The sequence below is a fragment of the Aulonocara stuartgranti genome (assembly GCF_965226115.1).
Source record: "Aulonocara stuartgranti genome assembly, chromosome: 5".
Lineage (NCBI taxonomy): Eukaryota > Metazoa > Chordata > Actinopteri > Cichliformes > Cichlidae > Aulonocara > Aulonocara stuartgranti.
Window position 1 is genome coordinate 27,555,674 of NC_138943.1, and position 25,584 is coordinate 27,581,257.

General features: G+C 40.2%; 3 protein-coding genes across 5 annotated transcripts; 1 reads left to right on the plus strand and 2 right to left on the minus strand.

Moving 5' to 3' along the window:
* Positions 1-10: 10 nt before the first annotated feature.
* Positions 11-14,892, minus strand: kiaa1328 (KIAA1328 ortholog). 2 transcript variants are annotated; one of them, XM_082532287.1, is made up of 12 exons: positions 14,744-14,892; positions 14,331-14,366; positions 14,019-14,260; positions 12,767-12,867; positions 12,514-12,629; positions 7,957-8,081; positions 6,536-6,918; positions 6,218-6,436; positions 5,977-6,072; positions 5,797-5,888; positions 5,524-5,632; positions 11-420 (listed from the first exon to the last, which is right to left on the minus strand). In XM_082532287.1, the coding sequence occupies exons 1-12, from the start codon at positions 14,796-14,798 to the stop codon at positions 192-194; spliced, it is 1,803 nt and encodes a 600-aa protein (XP_082388413.1). In that variant the 5' UTR covers positions 14,799-14,892; the 3' UTR covers positions 11-191. The 2 variants fall into 2 exon arrangements, with proteins under 2 accessions (XP_082388413.1, XP_082388414.1); XM_082532288.1 differs by lacking the exon at positions 14,331-14,366.
* A 63-nt stretch (positions 14,893-14,955) lies between these two features.
* tpgs2 (tubulin polyglutamylase complex subunit 2) lies at positions 14,956-18,959 on the plus strand. Its single transcript, XM_082532311.1, has 7 exons — positions 14,956-15,129; positions 15,236-15,315; positions 15,411-15,498; positions 15,661-15,801; positions 15,972-16,085; positions 16,293-16,456; positions 16,855-18,959. Exons 1-7 carry the CDS (start codon positions 15,063-15,065, stop codon positions 17,071-17,073), a joined length of 873 nt encoding a protein of 290 aa, XP_082388437.1. The 5' UTR covers positions 14,956-15,062; the 3' UTR covers positions 17,074-18,959.
* A 94-nt stretch (positions 18,960-19,053) lies between these two features.
* Positions 19,054-24,537, minus strand: aqp7 (aquaporin 7). 2 transcript variants are annotated; one of them, XM_082532309.1, is made up of 7 exons: positions 24,350-24,537; positions 24,009-24,210; positions 20,898-21,024; positions 20,674-20,811; positions 20,207-20,325; positions 19,842-20,059; positions 19,054-19,696 (listed from the first exon to the last, which is right to left on the minus strand). In XM_082532309.1, the coding sequence occupies exons 2-7, from the start codon at positions 24,144-24,146 to the stop codon at positions 19,510-19,512; spliced, it is 927 nt and encodes a 308-aa protein (XP_082388435.1). In that variant the 5' UTR covers positions 24,147-24,210; positions 24,350-24,537; the 3' UTR covers positions 19,054-19,509. The 2 variants fall into 2 exon arrangements, with proteins under 2 accessions (XP_082388435.1, XP_082388436.1); XM_082532310.1 differs by having other exon boundaries at positions 24,009-24,537.
* Positions 24,538-25,584: the final 1,047 nt, after the last annotated feature.

Below are 25,584 nucleotides of genomic sequence, written 5' to 3' on the forward strand. Positions count from 1 at the left end.
CAAACGAGGCTTGAAAAATAAACATTTATTAGTATTTAAAAAAATTTCTACCAATATCACAATCTATGCAAACCGTGTGACATTGATTCTGATTTTAGAAAACCAATAAAAAGTTAAATGAAAAACATTTAAAAAAAAAAAAAAAATGGACACAGCTGACTGAATCTTTTTCATGCTCCTCATTTTTTTCGTCAGCAAATGAAGAAAATATCTTCTAGTATTTTGCTTTCTTCCAGGTCTTGCTGAGTGCTCTGAGGACGAGGTCCACCAGGGGTAAGCATGGTTCGGCTCACTGATTTGGGGGCAGTATGAGCCGGTCTGTGTTGCAATGCTCTGGCTCTTTGAGTGGTTGTCTTGCATTGCTCAGGTGCAGAAACAGGACTAAAGATATCCAATAACTCAACCAGAGAAAAGTCCAACCTGAAAAAAAAGAAAAACTTTAGGTTAGGTTTCTAGCCCCCGCCCCCATTTTGCTTTTTTAGCCTCCACAGCTTGTTTCAAAGGTTGAATTGACACAGGCTACATTTATCATTTATGAGCCCTGTACAGAGGAAACACTTTAAATGAGCTTTCTCACTGTGGTTTCATTGTAGCAGAGGAATGCACACAGAAAGCCTGCCAGTTACATTCTGCTTAACTATGAGGGCACATAAACAGAGCAAGCTGAGAGACTGACATCACAAATGTACAAAGCAACATCCAGTTAGAGCTAAAAACAAAGCAAAAAAAAACAAAACACTTGGGTGAGAGTTTTGCTTTCTCGTGGTCTGTGTTAACAACTGAAAGGTGAACAAAAAATATTTTCATACAAGTGTTAACAAATCTTTCTTGGTGAAGTGCCTACTGAACCCTAACAAGCAGCGTTAACAAGTCCAAACCACTGGGGCGTCCCAGCAGAAAAACACAGTTTCTTGCAGGTGTGAGAGAACAAGGGGGAGAGAACCCAGTGCCTTCTCCCCTGGAATAGAAATGAGGGGAATGTGCGGTGAAATAAATAAACCAAAACAGGGGAGATTAAGCTAATAGAGATTCAATCCCTCAGTCTGGCTGGTTTGATAAATTATTCAGTGTATACACAGTCGAACGACGGCCATTCCAGATACAAAACATGAATTCTTTAAAGCACGCTCGACTGATGTTGCTAACATAATTCTCTGCTCGTTTAAAGCCGCATCGATTTGCATTGCGCGGCTCTGCACACAGCTCTCCCAGGTAAGGCCGATCCTTGGGATGTACTTGTTGATATGCATGCGGGTGGTCAGCACACAGACGCAGTGGTGAAACTTCCAATCAGGGTGCATTTATGTTCCTCAACACGTAACTATGGACCTTGATATGTCATGTTTTCAAACTAACTTCAGGCTTCACATATCAATAGCCGAAAAGGCTTTTAAAGGGCTATATTTTGCTTTAGCAACATGAATTCATGTATGTACATGTTTGAGCAAAGGGATTTGATTGGGGGAAGAAAGAAAAAAAAACAAGAAAAGAAGCTCAACTAAGTAAATCTGTCTTCCTCATTTGGTCTCCTGCCTGTCAACAGCAAAGGAGAAAAGAGGAGAAAGTCTGAGAGCATGAGTGAGAAGGAGTGTGTATGTGCCCGCTTGTAAGAGAGAGTCTGGAAATGACTGCTGCTTTGTGGATAGAGATGGAGGCAGAGAGGGAATGTGGGGGAGGGACTTTGGCTGGGTTGCTTCGCTCGAAATGTGAGAATTTGCATTTTTATTTGTTGATTTATTTAACGGACAGGGCTCTCAAACAGCCATCCATCAACAAACGACATGTTGGTAATGAATAATGCATCACTTACCGGCGGTCACAATCTATAACAAGGGTAGTGCGGGGGGTAGGGGGTATAGTTTGGGCAGCAGTATTGGGGGGTGGCAATGGGTAGGGCGAGGGAGGGCTGCTGGCACAGAGATTGCATGAAGGCCAAAGAGAAGAATGCCAATAGATTTTCAGAGGGGGTATACGGTGCGACAAAGAACTTCATTTCTTGGCTCCAGTTTGCATGAAGTAAAGTTGTGAATTGATGATGGATATTTATATCTCCCAAGGGAGTCCTGGCAGAATCATTTTTACTGTGTGCTTACAGATAAAATACATGGACAGCAGTAGCAGCAACACACGTTTCTGTCACTGTTTTTTTTTTTAAAAAGAGAAAAATAAGGTCTTGGACCTGGAATGTCGGGTCATTTTGAGAGCATCTGAAGACATCACGTTGTCAACATAAAGCATTTAGTACTTTTATCCTTAGGACACGAAATGTAACAGAAAGGAGACTCGGACAAAGTTTAATCTTGATTTTGAAATTTAAAAACGTGTTATAATGACTACTGTGAAACAGTAGATGTGCGCTGCTCTGCTTTCAAATACTTTTTAAATGCTTCAAACTCGTACACCAAGAAGTCTTCAGAGTACAATAAAAAAATAAAAATAAAAAACACAACTACTGGACTTTATTTTCCCCAATTTATCAGTTACAGAGCTTCTGTTTCTCTTTTCTAGCTCCATGAGGCCAGATAAAAATTTTCAGAAAACTTCTTCAGCATATGCTACTCACCACCTCCTTCCCACTCATAACTTTCACTGCTTGTTTGGCTTTTCTCTTTCATTAAAGATAGCCGTCTCGCCCCGGCGCCTCTTTTCATTTGCAGTCCAAACAGTAAGATAAAAAACCTATAATGGCCACTGTGTATATCCCGCATGTCAATTTCCCAGCCAATCAATAGCAGGCGGGCAATGGCAGGAAGGATCAAGATGAGATGGGCGGCGTGCGCTGGAACTGTCTCATTACTAACTAGCACAGGATTCATGAAAGGATTAAAAAGGTCACTTAATGTTAACCTCAGTTTGGTTGTGTGATTTGCACATCAACATCGAATTGGTTAAGATTAGATGGTTACAAGAGCTATTTTGTTGCCAAGTGAAGGAGAACGCTTCAGGTAACATGGGGAATTTTTCAGTAAGATTTTTTTGTTTGGTTTTGTTTTGTTTGTTTGTTTTATCTTTAAAGATATTTAAATAAAACAAGTTTAATAGTGATAATAAAGCCATTCTTTCTTTAAACAACCTCAAATATCAAAACTTGATGTGGTTGTTCCCATGATTCACTAACCAAAGCTATAAAAGATTTCCCCCCCCCCCCCACACACACACACACACACACACAGATGAAAATAAGTATTTTTGAAAACTAGCACCAAACCACACATTACTGATCTGCTAAAGTCAGGCCGCTCTGACAGGTTTCTGATGAGCTCAGAGCAACAACATATTGCCTTCACTTCATTCACTGAATTATTTTACAACTATTTTTATTCTCGGTATTTTGAACACCAGCTAAGGGAAAGACATATGTCTAATACGATTCAGTGGATTACCAAAGGATTATAAATATCTGAAAAGATGCACATGAAAAAAACATGTTGCAAGAAAACCACAAAAGGCATCTGAGACACAGACTTCCTCATTACTGGCACAAAAAAAAAAAAAGAAAGAAGACATTGTGTATCTAAGAGTAGAACAATTTTAATAGGCTTTGGAGGTGAAAATGAATGGTAATAAGATCTGATACTCCAGATCCCCTGCTGGAATTAATGGGCATCTGCTAGAGCTCACAGTTCAACTTGGACCAGGCGCTGCTTTATTTAAGAGTTAATCGTCAGAAGTTGGAAACTTCAAGGTGTTTTGAAGAACTATCCTTCAAAACAAGGAGGGGGAGGCTGTCTCACAGCTAGTGTATCTGCTATCTACCACTGCATTTACAACAAGGTAGAGGAAATCTGACATTACAGAAAAGAATTGCTCCAGTGTGGAAATAATAATGGCTTTAAAGGAAAGCTGTGCAGAATCACAAATTATTTTTTAGCATCTGATATTTTTTTTGCATTTAATTCCACTGCGGCCTTGGAGTCCAACTGAACATGCACATTGCACACGCATTAAGACAACACACAGTCAGGTTAATTACTATTCCATGTACAGAGTCCTTTGCATTTTTAGGAAATGCTTGCACTCAGTGATTCATCTCTATCTTCAAATCCCCTCTCCCCCCTTCTTACATCTTTCTCACCGTTTCCACTACTATCCATCTGAACCTGCTCTACCTTTCCTCGCTTCCCATTTTTTCACTTTATCCAATGCTCTCACCCTCAAACACACTTTTAACATCTCTCCCTCACTTCTGCTTTCTTCGTCTCATTTCTGTGGCTGAGCGGACGGGGGGGGGGGGGGGGGGGGGGGGTGTATCCAGAAGTCTGTTCAATTACACCTGCTGCAGGATCCCTGCTAGGACGACTAATGGAACGCAGCATGTCTCCTGACAGGCTGGCCGCAGCACTAGCTAGCCCAGTAAAAAGCTTCAATTAGCTTCTCGCAGCTCGAAAAGTTAGCTAGACTAAGAAAAGTCATCATTTAACCACAAACACTGCAGCAACAGCAAGCCCAGGAAAAAAACATTAAATACTTATATTCTAAATCTGCTGTAATCTTTTTGTTGGAAACAGGAGGAAAAGACACTCGCTGCCACAGACCACTAATAAAACACTCCAATTTATCACCTAGTTTCTAAGCTGCTACCTTTATTTCACCCATAAATCCTTGTGGAAAACATTCCTTAACCCGAGGACCCTCAGTTCAGAATTTTAGATAAACACAGATTCATGACTTCTTACATCCTTCAGATGTTTGAACTGTGTTGATTTTTCATATATGTTTTTAAATCACAAATCTGCTGGCACAAGATTCACCATAACTGGTGGCCTGATGGCGACGGGTCAGTTAATAAATAAATACATAATAATAATAATAATAATAATAATAATAAAGTATGTTGGGGACCCTGACTGGCTAACTGCTGGCCTGTTGGGGTCAGTGAAGGCTTTTTCAGTGATCATGTACTCTCACATATGAGAAGTGTTTTTTCTTACAGTTAGTATACCAATAAGTCCTACAACACACCAAATGTTCAGTTAGATTAAATGTGAAGAAAAGCTACTTTTCAGCTGCTCCAACCCACCACTGGTGCATTTTACACAACAGCAGCACAAACAAACTAAGAAATTGTTCAAATGAAAGCTGTCAAGATATGCAAATGAACTGCTTGTTTAGTTTGCCACAATCTTTAAATTTGGCTGACTTTTTGTAATGATTGCTGGAGCAGACAGCAGCTACCCCAGCCCAGCGATACACAAATCATGGGCGAGTCTAAAAAGGGGTATAGCATTTACTCCACTACATTTACTTTAAACCTTTAGTTACTTAATATTTGATCGATTTACCTTTATGACATAAAATTTTGTATTTCTTGTGTAGTATAGGGGAAAAATATTATGCTGGACACTGTAACACTTTAACACATTAACATAAATATTTCAACCACACAGACTGTTCTTCTGAGAACTACATTATCCAATATAATTGCTAAAAATGGACCACCCTTATAAACATTGTACAGCACTTTAATGAACTTACAAACTATTACAATAAATGTTTATTAAATTGTTTATTGATGTTTGTTACCTGGTGTCTGGAGTCTTTTGGATTGCAGATACTGATGTGTGCTTCCTCAGGCTTGCAGGTGATTCAGCAGGAGATGTGGCCATGTCCTTTGTGGGCTGTTTTAAATATTCTGAGGTCAAGAAAAGGATATATTTGCTTTTTTTATTAAAAATTTAACAAGGTATTTTAGTGATACATGAGAGTGCTAAAATATGTATTTCAAGCTAAACTGTTCCCCTGTCTCAAGCTAAACTGTGCAAACACTTTATTGATTAATTGATAATACAAGCTTACCACTGCCATTGTTCAGAGGATTAGGTACAGTTTCTGGATGCTTTTCATGCAAGCTCTGTCCTCCAGGATGTACTCCTGCATCATCACACACACTGTAGACAACATACAAAATGCATTAATGTTCCTTTCACATGTGTCTGGTTGGTGTGCAATATCTGTATATGCCAAAATTTGCTTTACCTGGAGGGTATATCTTGGTGCGAAGGATTCTGCACTTCTGTAACATCACTCCTAGTATTAGAGGAGCTGACCTCAGCTTGAGTAGCTGGTTGAAATCTAACACAGATATAGCAAGTTAAAATAGTCTGCAATGGTATAAACTGAAGTACAGAGGATGACACAAAATATGAAAAGACCAAGGATTGCAGACACGTAATGGATGTACCAAAGTAACTACCGTCAACAGCAAATACCGTTCTACCTTTTGTAATCAAGATGTGACTGCTGTAGTTGCTGATTCTGTCTCTGGAGCCTTTCCTCCTGCTCTGCCAGGCGTGCATGCAGCCTCTCTCTCTCCATCTCTAACTGCATCTTCTGCAGCAGCAGCTGGTGCCTCTTCTCCTCCCAGTCCTCCTGACCCAGCAGAGGCCTGGTCAGAGCTTCCTTGGCCCCAGAGTCCATGATATTCCCACTATGGAGCCTATGTGCAAATGCATGTTACATGCCATCTCCTTTGTGCCTTGCTAAAATTTTCAACATGAAAAAAGGAAAGTAATGCTGGTATGGCTGAATACTGTACCTTTTACACTCATCTTGGTTAAAGGTATCATGGTGGCTCAGACGAGAGGAACTGTGAATTCTTTGCTGCTGTGTTCCACAGACAGTGCCTTGATCCCTGCATTCACAACACTCACATCTGTGGGATGAGTGTGGGCCCCTGCACTCTATTTTTTGACAATTATGCTGTATTACTGGCCCATGAGTTGGACTTAACGGTCCATCACAAGAAAGACAAGCAGTGCTCCTAAATGTCCGTACTGCTCCTCTTCTTCCATAACCATTCCTGTATACTCGAGCTTGTGGTCCTCCAGTAGCAGCGTGACTGAGGTATGAGCCATCAAAGAGTGAGCTATTAGCTCTGCTTGTAGATGTCCTATTGGGGAGTTCCTCACTACTGTGCACCTGGACAGAGAACAAAGAGGACAATTAATGTATTTTGGCCCATTAAGGAAGCCTCTGAAAAACTGATGGGAGTTTTTCAGCCAAAACATTCGACTGCTCCATAAAACTTTAATTTAGAGCTGGCTGCAAAGCTGAAATTTACCAATACGGAATTAGGCCTCGCTTAGCAACCTAATTTGCTCGCGTTACTATGTGCCGTAAAAGCTCCCCATTTGCTTGCAAGAGCAATTTCACAAGAACTCACATTTCACTTGCACTCTATGTGAGCTGCTGCGACCCAAGGCATCTTTTTTGGTCTACTTCCTTCCATTTGTGCACATAATTACTGTGGCTGTGTACTGAGTTAAGAGATACCAAAGAACAGTTCATATAAAAGGTAGTAGGTGAGCACATGCTCTGTAGACACTGGTAATGAAAATGATATGATGATGACACTGATGATCCTCTTGTGCTAAAGTGGTGATTTCACCATGGACCTTGTATAGCTATAATATAAAAGGGATAAACCTGTGTTTTTCAACTAAACACAAGTGACAGGTGAGCAAAGATCATGAACATTATGAGATAAACATAAGGAGAAAAGCCCATTTTATAGTAGACTGAGAAAGAGACTGACTAATTTGCTGAGGGTCAGAGAGCAGGCAAACACACATTATTCAGAGCCACTGCGGACAATGAGGTTGGCCAAGTCATCCATTCATACAGAGGCTGCAGCCAGAGAGGCATCTTCGCCTTTAAAGTGTCACCTTGAGAGAGTTTTTACTAGGTTGTAGTCATATTGAGGTAGTGACTGTGGACTGTAGTGATTTGTTATAAATTATTATGGCACTTGGCCATGGAACAATGCCTCTTGCATGTGTTTCCACTGGATTTTTTTGTATGTGACTGATGGCAAACAGGGCTATTGCCTGAATGTGGCTCCCATAGGAGAATGGCTGTCATTTTATTGTGCATTTTCCATTGCAATAGAAACATAAAAGGAAATGTGTGTACATATAACCTATAACACACACACAACCATGTTATCCCATATCTTACCTTACTGTGACTTGATGGCTGGCTAAGCTGGGCAATGGACTGATTGAGCTTTGTCTGTTGCTGAGAAATGTATTGTTGGTAGAGCCCAAGCAGCTCCTGGCACTCTTTGTACTGCTGCTGCAGACCTGGAGGACCAAGGGTTAAGTAACTAACAAAGTAGAACAACAGCTAAACTGAAACAAAAGAAACCCTTAGAATAAAACATAACCACCACCCCAGATTTGGCTGAGAAATCATGCAGTGAGTTCCATCAAATTGTGTGACTGAAAGAAATTCTGGCTTCACTATTTGATTCAAATAGGAAGGAGTTTTCATTTTCATTCAAAATAAATAAATAAATCTTACAAATCCCTAACGTGTAGCTCTTTGATGAGTTCAATTTTTGCTGAGAAGTAGTTTTAGTAAAAGAAAAGTTTCTCCTGTGCTACTTTGAAGATGCTGGATTTAGATCGACAATCTGAATTAAAACCTTGTTTCCGTAATCAATTACACATTGGACCAGAAAAGTAGAGAAAAGGCAAAGCTGAAAACAGAGACAGGGAAGAGTCCAGCAAAATCAAAGTTGTTGTTGTGGCACAGAGCTTTCACCATCTGGGCAGGGCCAAGCTGTTTTGAGCTGAGCTGGGCAATGCCACGCCAGGCTATCTGCCAGACAGAGAGCTGGCAGACACAAGAAAACTAATCTGGAGCGGGACTACTGCTGCGCCTCAGGAGCCCCACTAATGACAGTGGCAGCACCACACCACACCCGCACATACAAAGATAATGAGCATGAGAATGGAGAGACTGCACACAGACATACTCGCACACATTCAATAATCATTGTCAATCTGACTCTCTAGTACAAACATAAAAACAGCAAGACACGAGAGCACAAATTCCCCACCTGCACTGTAAACAGCCCGCACACAAACACTACAATAAAGCAAGTAGTACACACACTCCCACCCAAGCTGACCATAAAGTGTGTTCCTCTAGGCCATATCTTTTTATGATGGTGCCCCTGCTCCCCCAGCTGATGAGTTTCTCAGCATCCATTTGGAAAAGAAACCCTCATTTTAAAGAGAAAATCAAAGTTCAAAGAAGAGTCTTATTGAAGGAATAGTTGGCAGAACACTCCATAAGAAAACACTTTGGTTGTTAGAAGACTTCAATCAGGCTGTGGAAATGAGACACAGGGAAAGAGAAGAGAGCGGTGACGACTTTGAATTGAGGACCAGACACCAGACAAAAGCAATGCAACAGCTTCCATAAACACTAGAAAAATGCGAGGAAATGTTTTGATTGAACCCTCCGTCTAACTAGGGCTCCTCTACCGCCTCACTGATCTCCATGGAAGCAGTTCCATACACAGAACTTAAGGACATCACAAGGACATCACATCATGTAAACCTGTGTTGGGAGGTCTATTTATGCAGCATGAATAAAAGTCCTAAAGGGGAGATAGTGAACATGCTTATACAACTAAACCTCACTGAAATCCAAGGTAATGTGTGGTGTGTTCAGGGTTTGTTTTTCTTTTAAATGCATATTTTACCACAATATAAGGCAATTCCCACTTTATGTCGGCATACAAAGCAGAGACCACACGCAATCTAAAACACACAAGCAAAGTCCATCTGTGCTGAACACCCAAGCAGGCTGCAGCATCATATCATCCCAGTGCATAGATGAACATAACATGTGTTAATGTGTTGACAGGGTAATGCAGTCCCTGGATAGCAAGTGCTAGGTAATCTGAACCGAGTGGCGCAACACTGATAAGATTCCACTTCTCAGCCAGTCGCTACACTAAACATGCTTCCTCTACAGCCTTGGACATCAGCCAATGGGGGCCAAGCTCTCAGCAAGCCCCTAGTTTACATCAGAGCTGCAACGTGCCAACAATGACTTACTCCTCCCCCCTGCTCCAAAAATACTCCGAATCAAGGGCTTGGGTTGAAGAGGCTTCAGACGGGGTCTGTCAAAATGATTCACTTCCCTGTCAGGCCGAGGCTCAAATGAAATAATGAAATCCACTTCAAGGTGGAACAAATTTGCACAGGAGGGGGGAATATTTTAAAACCTGCTTTAGCACAGTGTGCCAAACAGATTGAGCCTGAGCTGGAATGTGAGAGGTATGGGGGCGGAGACGGATGTGTGAATATGTGTGAGAGTATGAATGTGTGTAAGGAAGAAATGGCGGGGAATTAATAGAAGGAGACGGTTTACATTACTGCTTCAATCCTGCTGAATCTGAAAAAGAGACATGAATGCCAAATCTCACAATAAACCAATACACAACTCCACACATCATCTTACAGTTATTTTAGAAAATGTCTGGAAATTTCCAAGAGTGAAGATGAAGAAAACCATTCTCAGGCATCTTCGAGACTCATTGATCAGAACTCTAAAGCGATAGCAGTTCTGAGGCACAGATGCACGACCTGGCATCAGTACAAACTGGCTGGTGGCTATGGAATATGTCAAATGGCACACCTACCAAAGCTTAAAACACAAGGTCCATAAAAAAAATATTACATTTATTAAGCATTATTTATTTTACATTAGGCTCACAACTGGTTCCATTCACTTTTATTATACTCCTGCAGAAAGAATGGCTATATATTCAAATATAAAGCTGTCGTATTTACCCACTGGTAGGTAGTAATTTATTGTAAAGGACTACTGCACTACTTCCAAGAATAAAAGGTGAGTTACACAACAACAAGACCAAAAATCATCATAACCCCTAAAACATAACAAATTTGAATTTATCCAAAAGCAAGCATTTGATGTATGCTTATCACAAAAAGCACACTTGATAAAATTAGATTTCCGCATTGTAAATGTCACACATCAAAACCTTTAAGGCCAGAAATGGATTTAGCACTCCTGTGATAGAGGAATGCCAATGCCAATGCATTCCTCTATCAAATGCCATTTTAGTAACACGCAGCAGAACTGTTGTGTCCCTCTCTCCATGGCCTCAGGATTCCCTCCAATTGTTTCAGCTCAATAAGTGGCATTACATGTAGCACCTGCTGTGCCTTGTTCTGGATACAGAAAGTAAAACAGTATACCATGTTACTAACGCCACCTTGACTTGTGCTCGTGCCAACATGCCCTGAAGTAAAAAAGCATCCTTTCTATCTGAAACACAAATTCAGCCCTGTGTGCCAGTCAGCTCCAAATGTCAGCTGAACATCCCAAATATCAAGGGTACTTTTCCTTCTCATCCTAGTTGGCTTGGGGCTAAGGTATAGTCCTACATTCTTTATACCCCTGACATCCCTGAATCTTGGTGAGATAAGATAAGCTAAGGCGTAATGGAATTAGACTTGACAAGACTCTCATTCAGTGTGTTTGCCTTTGGTGTCTCCTTAACCTTTCGGAGAAGTGCCGAAACCTTCTGCCTGAGAAGAGCCTTCGTGACTCTTGCACACACTTTAAAAGACTACGTTCTCCCCCCCGGAGGTGCTTGGATCCGAACACTTTTTCCTCTCAAATACCTTTTTAATGGAGTTTAGAAGTTTGGTGTAAATGCCAAGTCTCCAAGCCAAAGTGCCTTTAATTGAGTTGTGCTTTCCTAATTTTCCCCGCCGCCGTTGCCAATCGTGCAATTTACCAGCCGGGTCAATTACTCTTCATATTTCGCAGTGTTTTTAACCTAAATTGACTGCTGGCCATACTCTAGTTTGACCTGAGCAGAATTGTTATGAAGACAGCAGATTGGGGTGTAGCATTACAACTCTAGCACCGTTAGACATGTTAGACCAACAAGAATCAGCTGTTGACCTGTCTGATCTCATTTTCTACAGGAGAAACTGAGAGATATTCTCTAACACTGAATAGTATGGGAGGGTGACAAAAAAACACGGTAAAAAGCAAATACTGTGGTCTTCTCTGTGAATATGAAAATTCATCTTTGGATGATAAGATGATTTAGATGGTTTAGGGCACGGCTCCAACCATGAAATTGATTCTGTACACAACAGCGGATAAGCTACAAGCACTCGCAAAAGACAACTGCAGCAGACATCAAGTAATATAAATTCATCTGCTCTACTTCTCTGCCTTTTGTATCAGATTGAAGGTTCTTGCCCAAAGACTGTAAATAGCCTTGCCTGAGACAACACTGCCCCCTGCAGACTTTCTTTTTGAACAGCACACACAATACAATCATATACAGTAAATACCATAATGAGCCACAAGGTGTTGGCTTTATGAAATGTCTTTTCTTAAATACATTTTACTTTTGGGGTTTTTTAAACATCAGCTTTAGCACAATAACTCCTTTTTGGTGTCTTTGCAGCAGCCTTATCACGTGAAGATGCATGTTCCAAAATAGTTTAAACAAACATCATTAAAGAAGGTCAAGTTGTCTGACAAACATTCAAACAGAACAAGATGAGCAGATCTGCTTTCACTGATTATAAACATAACCCAATGCAGCTCTCAAAAGAGCATCCACAGCCTTATCATTTCACTTAAAAAAAAAAAAATTCACTTCATATGGCCCATTAGGAAAAGCAGGGCATTATACATTGCAGCTGTCTGCTTGCTTTGAAAGGATACTTTCCCTTTCCTGTGCTATGATTTGGTTCTGTTGCTCTAGCTGCTGAATCTTGCATTCAAAATTTCCCTGTTCATCTTTCAGACGCCGCACCGACTCTTCTTTCTCCTCGCTCACTCTAGAGAACAGGGAAACAAAAGACAATTTAAAAATAAAATAAAAAAAGAAGGAAAACATATGAGGAGTTAATAAAATACATTTTAATTTCCATCACTATAAATTGTTAAATTCATAAAAGATAATAACGTTGGATACCTAGCCAGTTCTTCAATGAGATTTGCAATTCGTCGCTTATCTTCAGGACAAAGGTCTTTCAGACAGACCTCACTCTTTGCTTTGCTGACTTCAGAAATTACCTTTAAGAATATGAGAGTAAGAGTTAAACATACAGATTTAATAATAAAGAGTAGCAGTACTGTTTCTATATACACTCACTGGCCACTATATTTAACAAATTCATCTGTTTGTTAGGTTCAGCCAATCATATGACAGCAATTCATGTAGTCTAGTTCAGCGGTCCCCAATCCCCGGGCCTCGGACCGGTACCGGTCCGTGAGTCGTTTGGTACCGGGCCGCGAGAGTTGAGGCTCAGGTGTGAAATGTATGGTTTTCAGGGTTTTTATCAGTTTTCAGCGTTATTTTGTTATCGTTTTTATTGTTAACTTGGTTTTCCTGGGTCTTTTCACGTGTGTTATGAATAAATCTTCTTTTTTCGGTACCAGTACTAGTTATATTTTGTTGTATTTATTCGCGACACCTTAAAGGCCAGTCCGTGAAAATATTGTTGGGTGTAAACCGGTCCGTGGCACAAAAAAGGTTGGGGACCGCTGGTCTAGTTGACCTGCTTCATTTCAAACCATCAGATTGGACAATAGAAGATTTAAAAACATTGCTTGGTCTAATGAGTATTGATTTTTTCTGTGGTATCCAGATGGTAGTCTGAGAATTTGGAGTAAATAACATTAAAGAATGAATCCATCCTGCATTGTATTAGCATGATGGCTTTGGTGTAACACTAAAGTCTACCTGAGTATTAACCATGTCCATCTTTTTATGACCAGTGTACTATCTTCTGTCACATGACATGTCACAAAGCTCAAATAATCTCAAACTGATTTCATGAACATGATGAGGAGTTCACTACTCAAATAGCCCCAAAAGTCACCAGCTCACAATGCAAAAGAGCACCTTTGGGTTTTGGCGAACCTGGAGATTGACAATATTGATGTGCAAGTGGCAAATTTGAAGCAACTGTGTGATGCTAATACATCAATATGGACAAAAATCTTTAAGGAATCTTTCTAGCCCCTTGTTGAATTTATGCCACAAAGAATTAAGGCAGTTCAGAAGTCAAAAGGGTGTTCAACCTGATACTAGCAAAGCGTCACTAATGAAGTGGACAGTGGGTTTATTTGAGACCAAAAAAAGCACTATACGAATTTAAATTCAGTGCATTACATATTGCCATTTAATCAAAAAAGTTCAGCCGAAAAAAATCCTATGATACCTGTGAAACCGGAAGAAAAGTCTGAGGTGTCATCACAGCAGCATTGTGGTGAACAGACACGTCCTCCTTAGTATAAACCCCTGCGTGATCACTTTGGTTTTTGACTTCTCTCCTTTGCTTGGCCTGTTTTTTGCAGTCAGAAGTGCTCTTCACTCCCATCTTGTGGCCTCTTTTCTTGGATGTACTGGTACTGAGTGGTTTCAGGTTAAAAGGGGCCTGAGACGTCACTTCTCCGTCCACCCCTGAGGATGTTAAGAAGACAACAATAAGAGCCACTCTATATAAAGTTTTACTGTTTATCACTGGACTCACCAGGAATAAACACCAAAGGCCGTTCATCATCTGACACTGTGTGGGCATAACAAAAAGAGGATGGAGACACTCAAATTAAACAGCTGCAGATGGCTTTTACAGTGTTATTTTTGCTCTGTTCTGTATTGGGAGACCTAGCAGGACTAACTCCGTGTAAGAGGTAGCATGAATACCGTTATCATCAATAACAAACTATCCAAAATCAACTTGAAATAAGTGGTTAGGTGAGCAGTCTTTATCTTAACTATAATTAGCTACAAGCTCTCTCACTTCCTCAGAGAAAACAACTTTCTAGTACGGACGTAAAAGTAACACTATAACTCTACTTCGAAAAGCTTTATGTCTTCCTGTAAGATATATACAACTGTGAAGTGTTGGATAAGGCTAATGTAGCTCGATAAAAGTCAGCGTACCGCCATTCATCCAAAATATCCCCGAATTTTCACTTCTTTTCGCTGCTGCCGCCATGTTGAATCAACCGCCACCACTCCCAGGGAGCCAAGCGTTGCTAAGGAATAGATGTCCCGCCTTTCTCTTACAAGCAAAAATCTCATTGGTTGCGTTGTAGAAGGGTGGCTTTCTATTGGTGCAAATTCATGTCCGTTTTGCGTCCCTTCTCCCTCCGCTTGCGTCCGCAGATGAGCTATTTGGAGCAAGGGGAAGAATGCGCTACAGACATCTGCAAAGGATGCATTCTGGGTTTTGTACAAATTTGTGATCGCAATCACCCAAATGGAAGAAACAAAGGAGAGCTTCAAGATTGCCGATAGGCTGATGCTCGGTATCACTCGGATACTTGGTGTGTATGATTGTGATATGTATTGAGAGCGTTAGCTAGCAAAGCATTGAATTCTGTGAAAAAATAGATTGTAATAAATGTCATGAACTTGTCCTTGCTGGGACAGAGAACATGCCTGGGGTGGTCGACGTGCGTTTCGCAGAAAGAGAGCCTGCAGAGAAGAGGAGTTTGCTGTCATGGGAGCAGGTGGGAAGGAAGATGCATGGTAGATGTCAGATATTGATATGGCAGTACTGTATACTTTTGTCATGTGTTATTCATCTTTTGTGTTTATTTGCCAGAAAAACACATGTATATTACCAGAGGACCTGAGAGACTTCTATCTGACAACTGATAGCTTTACACTAACATGGAGCGTTAAACTAGACAGTAGGTGTCCTGATGTGTTCTGTCTGCATTCACAGTTTTCAAAAGAGAAAAAAAAGTCTGTTTTTATTTAAACTATTTTAAAGTAATGTTGTAAATGAAAATAGCAGCTTTTCTTATGTTCTTGGCACACAGCCCTCACTGTGTGGATGTGCTGTCTTTCAGGTGAGTGTGTTCCCTTAGGATGCATGATGATTAATAGTGTGGCCAGACTGTGCCCGCTGCTCCAGCCCGTGTCACTCTTCTCTCTGCCCAATGCGCCATCACTCGCTGACCTAGACTGGGAGGAGAGCGGCACAGAAAGTGGTAAATATTCACCTGCCGGATCCTCATGTGGGATCCTCAATTACAACACGTCACTTTCAATTACGTTTGTTTACAGTACGTGTGCTCAGTTGTGCAGAAAGCAGGCTAATGAATGAGCTCTTGATTGGACCGTAAATATTTATTCAAGATTCATTAATGCTATCTGTCAGGGTCGGCGCGTGTGCCCGTCGCACCTCATTTCGACTCCCGGAGCCGCATCTTCGAGCTGGATTCCTGTGGTGGGAATGGCAAAGTGTGCCTAGTCTACAAAAATTGCACTCCAGGTGCTCTGCTTGTGTATTGTATCTTATAGGTTATAATATATATATATATATATATATATATATATATATATATATATATATATATATATATATATATATATATATATATATATATATATATATATTTTTTTTTTTTTTTTTTTTTTTTTTTTTAATTTTTTTTTAAATCTGAGTTCCTTAAGTTAACATCCTTGCTTTTTTTTTCAGGTGTGGTTGCTCAGAGGAGTGAAATATGGTTTCTAGACCGCTCTCTGTGCTGGCATTTTCTGACCACAACCTTTACCTCTTACTACCGACTGATGATAACCCATCTGGGTCTGCCTGAGTGGCAGTATCACTTCACCCCATATGGCCCCAGCCCTCAGGCTAAGGTAGTCAAAGTGTCTAATCCTTTTTTTTTTTTCAGAATATGTGCTGTGACATAAATTGTATTTTTAATATTTATTCATATTATTAACAACATGTGAGACCATTGCAGTTGTATGAATACATTTTATTCAGGATGATTCTTTCACAGTCTACTACAATACTGGCAAATGTAACATTTTAGTAAGTTAGCACAGCACTGAGTTTTAAGTTGCTTCCAGAGAGCATAATTATGTGCATAAGGTGCCATACATTCCACAGAATCAGATATAGCATTGCTGGCTCGGTTAGTAAATTAAGTAGTATTTTCAAAACACATTTGGTGTGGGTTTGTTTTTTTGTTTTTTTCCCCATGTGTTACATGGATTATGTTAAATTATGTATATCTTGGTTGCTGCTGCAGCAGTGGGCATCCCTCTACCAGCCTTTGACTTTCAACTGTGAGCTCAGTTTGGCGGATCCTGCTGGGGATTTATATCTGAACAAGCTGGATCCTTCCAAGGCTTTCAAAGGCAAAGCCAAGGTCCCAGCCCCCAAGAAGAAGCAGTCGACACAGTGCAACTCAGGGGGCGCAGCCAAGGGCCAAAGCAATGCAGGAAGACAAAGTGGAGCAAAGCGGTGAGAAGGTACCCGTACGATGAAGACATTTCCAAATGTCTCCAGTTCCCTCAGGAGCTGGACTCAGTTTGTTGGACTTGGTGCTGTTTGACATGTTTGCCAAGGCTGAGTTGATATGTAGCCAGGGTTGTTGCTGGCTAGACACATTGGAAAGGTGATACAGTTATAGTACTAAAAGTGTTGAAGGCAAAAAATGTTTCTAAATTTTATATGTTTGAGGAGACGATGGCAATTTCCATCACACCTGGCTTAGATGGTTAAAAATGAATCCCCCTCACATGTAGAAAGACACAATCCTGAATTTTATCCATCTTTGGATGCCAAGTGTTGCCAGAGTAATTAGTCTTTGAATTAACAGAGAGTTGTATCAGTGTATATTCAGTACTTATAAACTCATTTAAGGTAATGTTCACTACTGACAGCTTATGGTTAAAAAAAAATCATATAAAATCAAAGCAGACAGATGTACAATATAACTGTACCACTGCTGTAACCAGAACCAGAGTTTATAAGTGCTGCTGTTTTCAGTGGGCTTGATTTCTGAATGCATTATGTAAATTCTACATGCAGCATGTAATACTGTAAAGTGCGGAAATGGCTAGATAACACATCTCTTTATATTAATAACTTTAAACTTAAGGAAACAAGAAGACTTAATGTAATGCTGTGTAGCTCACACCCTATATGTATTGATAATTGACAGGTTGAAAACTAACGTATAGGACTCAACAGATGCTTTTAGAGCTTCATTATCAAACATTAAGCCACATAAGTGTGAAGACAAACGTGACCTGTTACATTATAAAAGGACTACTAACTGGCCATTGTACTACTGCAGTGCCTCATGAATGCTGCTCTGTAATGTAAACTTCAGAAATGAACACTGTTTCTAACACAGATTATTCATCATGAGTGAATGAATATCAAAGGTATATTTTAACAGTTCAGGGCCACAGTTGTACAGCGGTTAGCACTGTCACCTCACAGCGTGGAAGGTCTCTGCGTTCAAATCCACAGAGTTTGCATGTTCTCCTGTGCCTGTGCGAGTTCTCACCAGATATTCTGGCTTCTTCCACAGACATTCACATCAGATTATCTGGTGACTCTAAACTGGCTGTAGGTTGTGAATGGTTATCTTGTGTTTGTTTCACATGATTTCTACTTTAAGTCTTCGCCACAGGTATGTCAAAACAACAAACCTCTATGAAAGCCAACAACGTAGTGCTTGCCCTAACCTGACGTGCGCCTCCCTTCATAAGCAACTATACATCGCACCAGATGGTACGTTTAGTACCACTGATTCCTCTTATGCATGTCTGGCTACGTTTTTGTGGCTGGCACTGCATCTAATAGATCAGGACATGATCACACGCACAAGCCTGAATACCCGCAACAACATCAGCCGCATACGTAGGTAGCCCCTGTCGACCCTACAAAGAATCACCAGAGAAGTTTAATTCAGCTAATACCCCTGCCACAGACCCCACCTACCGATTCTAAATTGGGTAAGCGCTTAAGATAATGGCTCTTGTAACACAAATATAAAGCTCAGTAGACCCAATCTCACATCTACAGTTTTGGTTCAAGTACTTTTTAGTATGTACTTTTTGTCTGTAGGCTGCTGTGCACAAGAATGCTAGAAAGAAAAATGTCTGTATTTGGTTTTGTCGCTGTCCTTTCAAGCGGTGAGGAGTCATCTCCTACTGTGTGTTTGGTTTTCAAAAAAATATATGATCCCAGTGTATGGGGGCTGTTTGCTTCTCTTTGCACACCCTTAAGTTTTTCCACAGTTGTGGAAGTAGTCCCCTGTTGAGTGTTAAAGTGAATGATATTTATGTCTTCTAAGGTTACATAAGCTGCTATTGCAGTAATAAAAACAACATGAGTGAGCGAGTGTGGTTTTGTCAAATTTTCATCTCTAAAGTGACCGTATGTTTGTCTCAAACCTTTTTATTGTAGCGTATAGTAACGAGTACAGTGAGTCAAAATGTCTAATAGTGTATATTTTATATGTATTGTAGTCTATCATTTACACTAACTCTAGAAGAATAATTCAGGGATGGGCAATTAATTTTCCCAAGAGACCACAATTAGGGCCTAATTGTAACATCTACTCTTACCAGTAGCAGCTTATAAAGGAATAATTAATATTGAGCAGAACTGAGTTCATCTTATTGGTCCAGCTCTCCACAACAGTCTCAGTTTCCCATGTTGCCACTTGGGAAAATTAACTCACCACACCCAATTTAAGTTGATGTTGAAATTGTGTAAAACACGGTGAGCATTTTTGATTTGAACAAATCTTTATTTCACTCCCTGTTTGCTAATCATCCTCTGTCTCCCATCTAACAAGTTAGTTTTGGGCTTTTTAACCCTTTACCTTCATTGAATGTTGCATCTTCATAGAGCTATTCACTTAGCTGTCAACTTAGCTAGGGTGTCACACACACATATTTTCAATGGTATTTATCTCTTTATCCAGAGGGACAGCTTCTTCAACCATCTCTCCACCCGCTTTAGAGAGGTGTGGGTGATGCAGTTCCACAACAGCCTTGTATAGCCCTGCTCCAAGGACTCCTCCAATAGGGGGGGCAACTAGAGGCACCCACCACCATCCGTTTCCAGCCCTACACAGATAAAGGCAGCAAACCACAAAAAAGTAAATAGTTAATTAATAATGAAAAGTAGTTGGGGGGGGGGGGGGTTTATTCTTGACTAATCCTTGATTAAGGTGGAAAAAGCAAAAGAAAATGATATGGCCTTTTTGTGTACCTGAACACATCAGATCCCCAGCCTGCCATGGCAGTGAAAACCCTGGGTGCGATGTCTCTGGTGGGGTTGATGGCATAGCCACTATTGCTACCCAAAGAAATGCCAATGAGAAGCACCAGGAAACCCGCAAATGCAGGCTCACTTCCTGCTGGCGCTGGTTTGTTCTTCTGGTCGGATAGAGCCATAAGGCACAGTAGTAGCATCGCTGTGCCAAATACCTTCCCCAAACACACACATAGAACAAAAACATCAGTCTGGAAAGATAACCGTGTAGAAAGCCATCTAGTAAAGGAAATCATTCATGCTGATTATGTCTGATGATGGAGAGTTGTAACTATGAAGCTTTAGTTGACTTTCAGTGCTACCTGGTCAAAAAATCCAGCTATCAGAGAGAGGTATGGAGCAGGATAGGTGGCAAAGATACCAGCAGTGGCCTTCTCACCAGTCACAGTCAGGTTTCCTCTACAGTAGTCATGAATGGCTTCTGCAAACGTATCAAACAGATAAATCGTGATAGTTGTGTGACTCCAAGAAATCGCAGCAATACTTCAGTAACAGTGCCTCCAGATCTGTATGAGTTGTTTTCCATGTGGTTTTTATAATACTTTTTCTAGGACGTTTGCCGCTTAGGACACATGATGGTGCAGTACAGCATGGTGGGCCTCTTCATAATGTGTTCCACATGTGTAGATGCAGAAAAACATCAGATAAGCTTTAAATTTAAATCATGCATGGGCCGATTTCCTGAGACTTTGCTTCTTTGTTTTTGAACCTTCAAGTGACCTAGATACCTATTTTTTCTTTTTTAACACATACTGTTGCGTTTCCTCACCATAGTAGACAGCATAAATTGTCCCTGCTGCAAGAAATGACCCCAATAGCTGTGCCGAAATATAAAGAGGTAGCATCTTCCACGGGAGGCGGCGAAACACACACATTGTGAATGATACAGCTCCATTCATATGAGCCCCTGAAACAGATCAAAAGAGCAAAATATGACTGCTGAACAACAATTGGAAAGCATTTCATAGGTTTTGATGTCATCATCTTTCATACCCGAGATCTTCCCTCCAACATGAGACCCCATGGCAACAGCCAGTCCAAAACCCAGGTTGATGCTGAGGTACTGTCCAAAAGCTCCCTGACCAGTCACTACCTGGGCCACAGACCCCAAGCCCAATGACTGGAGACAAAGAGAACCCATATATCATTTATGCAGTCAAACATAGAAACAGATTACAAGAAATACTTTCCAGGAAGCTTATTTCACAATATAAGAAATGTTTGAGGCAAACTGTGATTAAGTGCTGGCAGCCAGATTCTTTTGTAATCGACAATAGCAGTTTCTCACTGTAAAAAATCTTATAGTGTAACACTGTCAGCTGTTTGGTTGCTATTATTCTGCCACTTTAAATCTAATAGTAATGATTGTAAAACACCTGTAAAATATCTCAATTTACTGTAAATATTTGGCTGTAAAAACAAACTCATCCTGAGCTCCTTGTCTTTTTGACATATGACAAGATATCAGCTCATCACATGATTCTCCTACTCCTTGCACTGCAGATTTATATGAATGTCAGTTTATCAGCCACCACTACACTGAATGCTGCCAGGATGCAAGGAGTTGGACCACAGTTACAGTCTTGAAGCAACATAAACATAATTTCCTGTACAACTTTTCCCTCTCCAGCAATGGAATTGTCTAACAAAACATTTTAAAAAATCCTGTGCACCAGCTTGATATGATGTAGGGAAAGCCACTCAACAAATATATAGTGTGCATCCAGAAAGTATTCACAGCCTTTGCAAAATATTTTGTTGAAGCACCTTTGGCTGCAATTACAGCCTCAAGCCTTTTGTTTTTGGTGAACCAGCACTCCTTATTCAACTTGGTGGAGCTTGAGATACTCTACAGTCATTTTCAGACAGGTTCCTTCCCTCTGGCTGGGCTGCTTAAGGACATTTGCAGAGCTGTGCCAAAGCCGCTCCTTTGTCATCTTGGCTTTGTGCTTAGGGTCGTTGTCCTGCTGGAAGAGAGCTGCTTCGCCCAATCCAGTCCAGAGCTCTTGGGAGCACATTATCATCCAGGATGTCTCTGTATATTGCACATTCATTCATTCAAGTTCCTGCTGCTGAAAAACATCCCACAGCATGATGCTGCCACCATTTTACTACTGAGTTCAAATTTTATTTCATCAGACCAGAGGATTTTGTTTCTCATGGTATGAGAGTCCTTCAGGTGCTTTTTGGTATATCCCAGGTGGGCTGTCATTTGACTTTTACTGAGAAGTAGCTTCTGTCTGGTTACTACCACACTGGCCTGATTGGTGAAGTGCTACAGAAATGGTTGTACTTCTGGAAGGTTTTCCTCTCTCTACAGAGAGCTCTGTCAGAGTGACCATTGGGTTCTTCATTAGCTTCCTAACTATGGCTATTCCAAAATGGAATAACCTGGAGCCAGATAATTGAGGCTCTGTGCCTTGAAACTGTCCTGTCTCAGAGGTCTCCAGACAATTTCTTGGACATCATGGCTTGGTTTTTGCTCTGACATGCACTGTCAGCTGTGGGACATCATACAAACAGGTGTGTGCCTCTCCAAATCACATCCAGTTGGCTGACTTTACCACAGGTGGAAGTTGTCGAAACATCAGTGGAACATCAGAGGCTCAGTGGACACTCAATTTTGAGTGTCACAACAAAATGTGGTGAATACTTATGTACATGTTATAGTTTTGCTTTTTTATTTTTATATCTATTTATAAACATTTCAATATTTTTTTACCTTTGTCATTATGAAGTATTGTGTTTAGAATTTTTTAGGTGAAAAATGAATTGAATCCATTTTGAAATATCACTGTAACATGACAAAAATGTGGAAGTGTTGTGAATACTTTCTGGATGTAAACAAGAAGCACTCTGAGAGTTTAAACCTCCACAACGCAGCTCACTCTCTGGGCAGAATTTACTTTTAAGAGAATGGTATAATTCAGTTTATTTTCTTTGTTCGCACACATTTTTGTTCTCACATGTTTTAAATCTGTATACGGTATTACGGTACTATATGTTCACAATACACATCACACTTGTAAGCGTCATAGTTTCTAAGTTATAAGGTTTTTTTGTAACTTTTCAACCGATGAATAATTTAAGTCTCCTAGAAGGCTTTAGTGAATGTAAGCCAAATTTTAATGGCATGTTAACATGACCTTATCTACACGCCTAGAAAGTGTTATCAGAATTGAGCTGTCTTGCTTATAGACAGATTGACACGCACCCAAATGCTACCAAAAGAATAACCTCTCTGACGGAGGTAAGTAGCAAAAAGTTACGTTTTTTGGGAGGTTTTTTTTGTTTGTTTGTTTTAATTATTTCTAGAAGTACCTTCGTTTCTAAACATACTGTATAAGTAACATTTTCTTTCTTACTTAAAAGTTAAAAGGCTGAGTTGCACAATTAATTTTCATTTTAATTATGGTACTGCACAAATGTAAAAGACACCACACTACTGAATTATCTTGCTTTTAACTCAAGCGGCTATGTTATCAGGGTAAAAAAAAATGCTGACACTGAAAAACTGTAGCCATTCTATCAGGAAACAGGAAAAGTCTGGTTCCCCCAACAAAGTCACGAGTATTTTGTTTCTGTCAGGATTCCGAATCACAAACACAGTAAGTGCAATTCTTTTGTGCTCACATTCAGGCATTTACGCTTCCCATGTTCATCATGTTATAAATGCATGTGTTTTTCTTCCAGGCTTCTAAGTAAAAGGTTTATTGTAACAGCTGACAGCTGACGTGTGACTTCTGGAAACCTCTTCAGCTGGCTTGCTGCCTGACTATTACTCTATAATAATACTAGACTCTCAGGTTCATTCACTGAACCTGACAATGTGACTGTTAATAGTGCTTATGTGTGTGTGTGTATTTGGGAGAATGTTGCAACTTATCAGGATAAAGAGCACGACATTAATGATTAATAGCATATGGGTGCTACAGATAAGCAATTAGATTCTAAACAGAAAGAAGACCCGATAAATGAAAAGTCAAAATGTCAGCGGAATCATGGATTTGAGAGGTGCTTTTACAGTTTTTAATGAGATATTACATATTATTATTTGAAAGCATATGACACTTCAGAAATCTTGTGATAATACTGTATTCTTACCATCATGACATATGTGCTAAGTGATTCAGCAAGTCCCACACGAATGAGTTCATTCTTTAGCCAAACTTTGGATCGAGTTACTTTACCTCCCCTCTGCTGAAACACCCTGGGTTTTACTGACTGCACCAAGTCCTTCATTTCTTCTTCTTCTACTTTTTCTTCCTCTTCTTCTTTCCTTCCAACCTCAGGACTTTTTTTTACCCTTTTTGAATGAGAAAAAAAAAACTACACATTCAGCCTTGGTTGAAAAATTTATGAAGTGACTGGCACACAGTACTTTGCAAACAAGACCAACTTTTTGTCTCCTGACCTCAAAAGTTCCCCTTTTTCCACTCACTTACCTAATTGTGTTTCTCAGTCTCTCTTTGTCACTCACATCCAATGGAAGTTGTCCACAATTTAAAGGCTTCAACACACTCTCACCCACCTCCACCCCCTTCTTCTCTCCCCTCCTCCTGGAAATGGCCAAAGATACAGTGACACACACCCTGCTGTGCTTGATTATCTGTCAAATTTGTCATAATAAAAACACTTTAAATACATCTGTGGAGTACTTTATTCAGAACTGAAACTCATTACAAGTTAACTTACTAAAAGGCTGAATAAGATGTTTTTATTTTTTTATATTATTATTTATGTCTTTTACAGCAACAAAAAGTTACCTTGAAATTATTATGTAGACTTTTTTTAATTGTTCCATGTTGTTTTGTGCACATGTTCTGTATACTTCTGATTATATGAAATGCACTTTACATCTACACTTACACTTCGCACCTTACATTACTGAAGTGGGGTCAAAACAGCATTTAAATTCTATATAAACGTTTCACCCACATTTGGGAATAAAATAGACCTGCGATAAACACGTATTTAGGAGCATGTATGTGAATACAAATTTTGACAACAATAAGCCCAGGCAGGCCCTGGTTTTTAAAAAGAAATACTGATAATATGCAGATGAACTGTTAATTTAGTCTGATACCATGATTAAATTAGCCCACTTTCTATCACTGTGGCCCGTGACACCAGCAACAAACAGCGGTGAGTCTAAAGGGGGGCATGGGTTGTCTGCAGATTGTGTCAGAGCTCTGTGTGCGGGCAGGCGGAAACCATAGCTTTATTGCTGGCGATAAACAAAACATGAACTGAAAAACAGACCGCTGAAAACAGAAACACACAGGCACAATTTGAGGGTATGACGCGGCAGAGAGCAAAGGTAAACACAGGGGAGTAATCAGGGAGTGGAAAACAGGAGGGAGACACAGCTGGGAGGGATTAGGGCTAACGAGACGGGGAGCGAAGCTAGACACACTGACATCAGCCACAACCCTTCAAAATAAAACAGGAAACAATTCACAAAGACACAGACTAAGAAATGCAGACTTACACAGAGGGAACACACGGGCAGAAAAAACTAAGCACAGAACTAAACCTAAACTAAACATGAGGGCATAAGAACTAAACCCTAAACTGGAATAAGCTGGAACATAGAATAATAATAATAATCAACACAGGATAGCTAAAGAATCAGAACATAAATTATAATACAGAAGAATACCAAAAACATAAGAAACAG

What these genes read in the sequence shown, in the direction of transcription:
- tpgs2 (XM_082532311.1), top strand. Translation starts at nt 15,063, where the DNA reads ATGGAAGAAACAAAGGAGAGCTTCAAGATTGCCGATAGGCTGATGCTC. An exon ending in GGAGAGCGGCACAGAAAGTG is followed by an intron (nt 15,802 to 15,971) that starts GTAAATATTCAC and finishes GCTATCTGTCAG; the next exon opens with GGTCGGCGCGTGTGCCCGTC. An exon ending in CTACAAAAATTGCACTCCAG is followed by an intron (nt 16,086 to 16,292) that starts GTGCTCTGCTTG and finishes TTTTTTTTTCAG; the next exon opens with GTGTGGTTGCTCAGAGGAGT.
- aqp7 (XM_082532309.1), bottom strand. Translation starts at nt 24,146, where the DNA reads ATGAAGGACTTGGTGCAGTCAGTAAAACCCAGGGTGTTTCAGCAGAGG. An exon ending in TTAGCACATATGTCATGATG is followed by an intron (nt 21,025 to 24,008) that starts GTAAGAATACAG and finishes CTTTGTCTCCAG; the next exon opens with TCATTGGGCTTGGGGTCTGT. An exon ending in TGTTGGAGGGAAGATCTCGG is followed by an intron (nt 20,812 to 20,897) that starts GTATGAAAGATG and finishes GATCTGTTTCAG; the next exon opens with GGGCTCATATGAATGGAGCT.
- kiaa1328 (XM_082532287.1), bottom strand. Translation starts at nt 14,798, where the DNA reads ATGGCGGCAGCAGCGAAAAGAAGTGAAAATTCGGGGATATTTTGGATG. An exon ending in AGCCATCAAGTCACAGTAAG is followed by an intron (nt 6,919 to 7,956) that starts GTAAGATATGGG and finishes TTCTCTGTCCAG; the next exon opens with GTGCACAGTAGTGAGGAACT. An exon ending in TCCTCTGAACAATGGCAGTG is followed by an intron (nt 5,633 to 5,796) that starts GTAAGCTTGTAT and finishes TCTTGACCTCAG; the next exon opens with AATATTTAAAACAGCCCACA.